The sequence below is a fragment of the Littorina saxatilis genome, unplaced genomic scaffold (assembly GCF_037325665.1).
Source record: "Littorina saxatilis isolate snail1 unplaced genomic scaffold, US_GU_Lsax_2.0 scaffold_3035, whole genome shotgun sequence".
Classification (NCBI taxonomy): domain Eukaryota; kingdom Metazoa; phylum Mollusca; class Gastropoda; order Littorinimorpha; family Littorinidae; genus Littorina; species Littorina saxatilis.
This window is the reverse complement of record NW_027126615.1, coordinates 3302-11245: the sequence shown is the minus strand read 5'-3', so window position 1 is coordinate 11245 and position 7944 is coordinate 3302. Positions and strand designations below refer to the sequence as shown.

The 7944-nt window shown below is 37.0% G+C and overlaps 1 protein-coding gene across 1 annotated transcript; it reads right to left on the bottom strand.

Annotated features, from left to right (window-relative positions):
• Positions 1-4034: 4034 nt before the first annotated feature.
• Positions 4035-5922, bottom strand: LOC138955120 (uncharacterized). The gene is made up of 2 exons (XM_070326793.1): positions 4470-5922; positions 4035-4252 (listed from the first exon to the last, which is right to left on the bottom strand). The coding sequence occupies exons 1-2, from the start codon at positions 5920-5922 to the stop codon at positions 4035-4037; spliced, it is 1671 nt and encodes a 556-aa protein (XP_070182894.1).
• Positions 5923-7944: the final 2022 nt, after the last annotated feature.

Below are 7944 nucleotides of genomic sequence, written 5' to 3'. Positions count from 1 at the left end.
TGCATGAGAATGAAGTGTAATTTGAGTTATGCCGCTGAAATGATGTTTTTAACGCACTACAATCTATCTTCTAATGTTTGTTTTTTATACAAAGAGTTTATAGTTTTGACTAAATGCATTCCGGTAGGCTTGGATCCGAGGCGAGGGTGCATGATTGTGTATGTGTGTGTGTGTGTGTGTGCGTGCGTATGTGTGAATAGAATAGAATAGAATAGAATATAGAATAGAATAGAATAGAATAATGTTTATTGTCATGAACCAGTAAAGTTATTGACACAACAAACAACAAATAATAATAATGCATTATACAATGCTAAAACAATCCGTAACAAATTTGCCAAGACGAACTTGAACTTCGTCTTCTAAAAATAAGTTACTTGGATTTTTGTTAGCATATTTCATATTGATATGTGAAGCATCTTCTTTAAATTCATCCCTTAATTTAACATATTTATTGCATTTATCTAGAAAATGTATTTCATCTTCTATGACATTGCATTCAATACAAAGACGATTTTCTTTAGGGATATTCTGATGTCTTCCACTTTCAATTTTTAGACAATGTGTGCTAGTCCTTAATCTGCTTAACATCTTTCTGTGTTTATTATTCTTAATTTGTATTAAGTATGACTGCATTTCGTAAGATTTACTGATCATAGAATAAAACTTAAGTCTGGAATATGTATCTGATTTTTCTTTTGTCCAGTATCTTATATATTCCTCTTGTTGTTTTTTGTCAATGGCAAACTTTAATTTGTGTACATTTAATGTAGATTGGTTATGCCAAACGTGACTAAAACCTAAGTTACAAAGAGATTGTCTAACAAATTGTAGCCATGGCGTTTCTGTCGGATGGAGCAACATTGAGTCATATAATTGATGTATATACGAATCTTGTTTGGAGTCTAGAATATGCGCCCAGAATGCTATTGTTTGTGATAACATTTTTAATCCTAAAGGGAACCTTCCTAATTCCCCCAGTACAGGTATCCACATAGCTTTTCTATGAACTCCAAGAAGGAATCGACAAAATTTGATATGAACAAATTCATGAGGAGTTTTGCTAGATAAACATGATCCAAAGAAATGATCAGTATTTGTTTGTTTTATTTTATTATTAAACGTAAACGGATACCAGATTTCAGCGCCATATGTTAATATCGGATTTACAAGTGAATCAAATAAATGTATCATTGTGTCTATTTGCACGTTTTGATTGCTGAAAATTCTGCGGAGGGAATGTGCTGCTTTATTACCTTGTTTACTTAAATGATCTTGAGCTGTATCAAAATTTCCATTCTTGTTGAATATGACCCCTAAATATTTATATTGATCTGTTACTTTGATTACATCAGTTCCACATTTAAATATTGTGTGCAATTTTGGATTTATATGACAAAATACTATAATTTTTGTTTTTTCTATGTTAATTTTCAAACCCCACTGTAGGCAATAGTTATTTAGATAATCTAACTTATTTTGTAATCCTATTTTTGATTTTGAAAGAAGTACTAGATCATCTGCATACAGTAGACACGATATTTTTGTATTCTGGTTAATGTATGGCGAATCAACGTCAGGCATTCCATCTGTTATATCATTAATGAAAATATTAAAAAGAGTTGGGCTTAATGTATTTCCTTGATGTACTCCTTTTTTAACCAATACATCTGGTGAATATCCACCTTGCATTTGTGTGCATATCTTTGTATTAATATACATGTTTTTGATTATATTGTAGCATTTACCTCTTATGCCAGTTTTGTATATCTTAAGTAAAAGTGCATCATGCCAAACGTTATCAAAAGCTTTTTGAAAATCTACGAAACATCCATATAATCTACCATTTTTAGTATTGATAATATCGTCTACAATTTTCTTCAGAATGAATATTTGATCCATCGTTCGGTATCCTTTTCGAAACCCAGCTTGTTTTTTTATCAAAATATTCTTTTTTTCTAAAAAGTTGTTGATTCTTGAATTTATGATTTTACAAAACAATTTTCCCAAATTACTACTAAGAGTGATTCCTCTATAGTTACTCGGATTCATTGGATCTCCTTTTTTATGCAATGGTACACTTATTCCAGTCTTCCATTCTGTAGGATAGTTACCACTTGTAAGAATAATGTTGAATAGATTAACTAATATTTTAGTCATATGATCTAAACTTGCTTTTATAATTTCATTGGTTATTCTATCTTTTCCGGATGACTTCTTATTTTTCAACGTTTTACATTCTTTTTTTAATTCTTTCTCTGTTATGGGGTCATCTAAAATAGGTGTATAACAATGTGTATGCATCTTCTTTAATTCCTCATTTACTATGTATTTTCTTTCATCAGAAACTTTAGTTTCTGTTCCTATCAATTTCTCTAAATGATCAATCCATTTCATTGGATTGATTGCACATTTTTTAGTTGTATTGACTTCACCCATCGTCTTTAAATCTTTTAGAGTTTTCCACATAGCACTTGGATCGTTATTAAATTCGTCATTCAATTTCTTTACTAAATTATCTTTAAAAATCCTTTTCTTTTTCTTTAATATTGCTTTGTATTTTTTTCTTTTTGAGTAGTATTTCTGACATAAATTTACATCATAAGGGTATCTATTTAGAGCATTTAATAATGATTTTAATTCTCTCCTTTGTAAAAAACAGTCACTATCGAACCATTTTTTATGTTTTCTATTCTTTTTCGTAAAATTGCGGTTCTTGATTTTCTTGTTCAAGCATTTTTTTGCAGCCGTGTTTAGCATTGCTGTTATTTTGTCTGTTAAATTGTTAACACACTCGTCTGAGTAATATTTGTCTTCACATGTATGCATTGTTTCAATTTCGTCGTTTATGTTCTGAAGTAAATGTTTCATGTCTCGTGTGTCTAACTCCTGTTTGAATTTAACTTGTGAATTGCTGTCCCACTGATATATTATATCTTCTGCTTTTCCTTGGTTATTAATTGAACATTTATTATGTTTACAATTGATGTTAGGTTTAACATTGGCATTTTTGTTTTTGAACGGAATTCGAATTCTTAGTTCTAAAGGACAATGATCTGAATATACAGTTAAATCTTTTACTTTCATATGTATTACATCCTTGATTAGTTCCTGAGAACAAAGAAAATAGTCTACTACACTACAACCCTGGGGTGTATAACATGTGTATCGCCCACTTAAGTCTCCCAAGGACCTTCCATTAAGTATATACATGTTATTATTATGGCACAAATCTATCAACCTTCTACCTTGTTTTTGTATGACCTTATCTGAAGAATGTCTTTCATGTAGATAGTCAAAGCAATAAGTTGATGGCAAAGAATACCTAAGACTTTCGCTATCTAACTTTAGATAATCGATCAGTTCACCCGTTCTTGCATTGAAGTCTCCGCATAAGATCACGTTACCTTTGGGTATTAATTCATCTAAGTCATTCTCTAACTTGTCCCACAATTCCTCAGTAAAATCTTTTCCAAAGGATGACGATTCGGGCGGAATATATACACACCCTAAATAAATGTCGTGTTCTTTGTTATCCTTTTGAACTTTCAGCCAAATAATGTCACTGTTGCTTTTTTGTAGGATTTGGAAGTTTGAAGATATGTTTTCTCTTATGAATAAACTAATACCCCCAGAAGCACTGGTTGCATTTGTTCTTCTCTTTCTATAAAAGTGACGTTTTACAAATCCTGATAGAAATACTTCTTCGGCATGGTCCTCGTCCAGGTGCATCTCCTCCAGCATAATAATGTCATATCCACATAAAGATTTTATAACGTTATCATCCTGCAATTTGTTGGTTGTTTGTCCGTCGATTGTTTCTTTATACCCTTTTAGGTTCCACGACAAAACATTAATACTGAATGTACTACTATCAAACATGTATGGTTTGTATGAAAAGTTACCTTCGTCGTAACACTAACATTTTTGAAAGAATCGAATACGTTATTAACGAACAAAATATCTATCACGATATTATTAAAAGAAATATCTATCGCGTGGTCGTGGTTGTGGACTCCAGTTCCATGGTCTCATCATGTGAGGATGCATGAAGGCTGAATCTCTCTTTGGTGGACTATGATGATGTCCACTCCATCTTCCATTGCTCTCCCATGTTCTCTGTCTTCCCGTTTGCTGGTGTCGTCGTTCAAATGGTGGTGGGCGAGACTGGTGATGAAATTGGCGATGATAATGACCCGTATGTTGTTGGATTGGTCTGGCAGCTTGGTGTTCTGAGTGATGGTTTCCCTGCCTTTCCCACAAAATATGGTCAAGGTGTTGGCCAATGTTTCTTGCCAGGACTGCCGCGCCTTTCATCGTTGGATGTATTCCGTCTCTGTTCGACAGCGAATATACGTTTTCATGTGAGACAAAGGAAATTCCTGTTTCCGCCATGTCTGCTGCGCACACAGCATTGAATACCTCTCGTTGAGTGTTCAGATCCATTACGTTAGTTGGAATGATCTTACTCACGACAACCTTGGCTTCTTTGAATCGCTGTTTGGCTGCCTCCACACATTTGGTCATCATTTTTGCCGCTCTCTGACCTTTTTCTTTCTTGATGTCATTCACCCCGACATGAAACATAATTGCATCTGGAGTTTTGTGAATGTTCTCCACTGTTTCTTGGCAATCCTTGATGTTCACTACATGTTTTTTTACTATCTTCAGACCGTACGTTTTTTGCATTCGGCCTGGATCGACATGTTTCAATACACTGTCATGAATGAGGTAAACTGTTGGTAGAGAGTTTTCTTCCTCTCTGTGCTCTTGTCGCGACAGGTTTTCAAACACAACGTCTTCCTGATCTGAATTGGACTCACTCGCTGTTGAATCAACAAAGTCAAAAGAATCTTCACGGCGATGTCTTTTCAACACGCTGATCGGGCTTTTGTTTTTCTTTTTTACACGAGGATTTCTTGATGACGTCAGATTGTTCGATGTTGTTGACGTCATTGCCTTTTCGGCTTCATGGTCTTTGTTTTCCATCTTCTCGTATGGCGATTTCGATGTTATATCTCTGACTTGATCAACCCTTTTATTCACCTCTATTCCTGATGACGTCATTGGTTTTGTGCACGACTTTTCTGGTGTCATTTCGATGCTGATGTCATGGTTCATGCTTCCATTCTTTTGAGGTTGGCACGTGGTCTTTGGAACCTTCTGTTTTTTCTCATGTAGTTGTTCTTTTACGGATGTGCTGTACGTAAGGATATCTGAATACGTCGTTTGAGTTGTCACATCTTGTTGTCTCGTCTTGGGGTGTGTCGACAACATGTCAGTCAGTTCCTTGATCTCTTCTTTGTGACTTCTATTTGTCAGCTGGATTTGTTCGGCCAAGTTGAGAATCGCGTTCTCCATGTTCTGTATCATTCTCTTGCCCTCAGACTGTTCCAGTTTCAAGAGCTGCAACTCATGTAGCAGGATGACATTGTTGTTTTTAATCGCATGATTGTTATCAAGAGATTCTTCTTCTTCGGTGAGGATTTCACTGACGTCCTCCACAATCTTTTCGTCCAACATCGCTTGTGCACAATCCTCGCAGGTGAACTTTCTCTGCGTTCTTACGAATAAGCACAGCTGATACACTGGTAACTTGGTGTGCATCCATGGAATCTTGCTTTTGCATGAAGAACATGTAAGTTTTCTTTGTTTAGATATTTCCTCAGTTTTTTCACCGTTGATCAGTGTTTTCACGAGTGTTTGATCATCCTCTTGACAATTCTGGAATCTTTGTTCTTGGGTTGTCAAGGGAATCGTGTCGTCATGTCCTTCAACCGTGGTTTCGCTTCGGTTTTCTGTTGTTTCATCTTGAAATTCATCCTCCTCACCTACTCTAGTTTCATCCTCTCCTTCAAAGTTCTGATGCTCATTTGAAGAACCTTTGAATATAACTGGATTCTCAATTCCAGCCTGCCGCATCGCGCATTTTGCTGCGGCCAACGACTGGTAACAACGATGAGTTGCCTTTGGGAATGCCGTCACTGATTTCGACGCCTCGTTCCATGTATCAAATATTCCAACAGTCCTTCCACTGCTCACAGCATAAAATCGCTTTTCTGATCTCTTCTTTTTCCTTGATCCTCTCGAACGACTCATTTTTTCACTTTTGAATCATCACTTCACAGGGGATGCGTCTGGCTTTCGCCATTTTAGAACCGGAAGTATATGTGTGTGTGCGCGTGTGTGTGTGTGTGTGTGTTTGCGTGTGTGAGAGAGTGTGTGTGTGTGTGTGTGTGTGTGTGTGTGTGTGTGTGTGTGTGTGTGTGTGTGTGTGTGTGTGTGTGTGTGTGTGTGTGTGTGTGCGTGCGTGCGTGCGTGAGTGCGTAGGTGCGTCTCTGCGTGCGTGAATCATGCATTCCGGTAGACTAGGATCCGAGGCGAGGGTGATTGTGTGTGTGTGTGTGTGTGTGTGTGTGTGTGTGTGTGTGTGTGTGTGTGTCTGTGCTTGTGTGTGTGTTTATATTAATTTTTGAAATACGGATTAATGAATATGCGGTTAGAAATTTATTAATCCTTATTACACAAATTAATATAAATTCAACTGTAGTCTTTACTCAACAAATCGTTCGATATGACTGTAGATAAAAGTCATGTGTATTTTTTTGCCAAATATTAAGCATTTCTGGTGTATGATGTTGCTGTAAAACCGTTTCCTAGAAATCCAATATGGCGCTGTTTAAAGCCAGTTTCCATAGCAACGGCAGTCTATGTCCTGTAGTATTCACATATTTTGCATTTCTTTTCATAAGTCACTTCAATAAACTACCAAGACAACTAAGTTATTCCATGTATTCTCCAAGTTTAATTTTGGTGATTTTAGTGCCTCACATCGCCTGATAAACAACGGGAAGTAAATTACATATACATGTATCATACCACAGAGACACGACTCACACGAGGAAATTAAAATGACAGGGCACAATCAAATGAATTGCTTGCAAGAAATAAAAGTACTGCCTGCATTAAGATAATCGTTGACTGCGTCTCTCCATGTATGGGTGCAATGCATGATGCATGTGCTGCTGCTGCTACTGCTGCTGCAAATGCTTTCAGGTGAATGTCGCAGCAGATCCATAGAATCAAGTCATGCGCCAGGAATCGAAAATCCGACTGAATAGAGGCTGGGGTGGTTTAAAGATGCAATAGGTATGTGTGTGTGTAATAATGGCATTGAGACAAATCAAAGTGTTATGCCCTTACGGCAAAGCCTTTTGGGGCATGTGAGACGGGGAAATTCCGGCTTTGTATAATAAACCAAATGAAATAAGTATTTGACTTTTTGTTTTGTTCAGGCGGTTGTATACCAGCCAAGCGGTGCATTGCAGAACAGTTCCCCAGTAACATTTTTTTCTTTTTCGGGGGTAATCAGGGGGGGGGGGGTTACTTGTTTGTCGCTTGTGTTTGTTTGTTCGTGTTTTGTTGTTGTTATTTGTTTGTTTGGTTGTGTGTTTGTTTGGTTGTTTGTTTGTTTGTTTATTTGTTTGTTTGCTTGCTTGCTTGTTTGCTTGTTTGTGTTTTGTTTGTTAGCTTGATTGGATCTTTCCGGCTTTCTTTGTGTCTATCTTTCATTCTTTCTTTCATTTTCGTTTTTGTTTGCTTGTTTCGTGTCTGAACGGGGTGTTTCCAATTGTAAATACCATAATTCGTAACTGAGCTTCACTGATGATCGTTTTCAACATCCGGTCTTTACCTCGTCAAAATTCCATCGAGCAGGTTGCCAACAAGTTCTGCAAGGAGAAGAAAGATACTCTTGGCTTCCAACCACGTGGTAGCGCCCCAACAACAAACAATCCACGCCGCTATCCATTGGTTGATTACCTGACCGCGGCGGCGCGCGTGCGAAGGGGGCGGGGTTTAGAAGCGAAAGTGACCAACAGAGAGCCGAGTGCTGCACCGTTGTTAGTGTAGCGGAGAGAAACTGACAACGCCGCTTCCGCTTGT

Coding starts and splice junctions, on each gene's coding strand:
- LOC138955120 (XM_070326793.1), bottom strand. CDS start 5,922: ATGCGGCAGGCTGGAATTGAGAATCCAGTTATATTCAAAGGTTCTTCA. Junction 4,253..4,469: donor AGAAGCCAAGGTTGTCGTGA/GTAAGATCATTC, acceptor TTTGTGGGAAAG/GCAGGGAAACCATCACTCAG.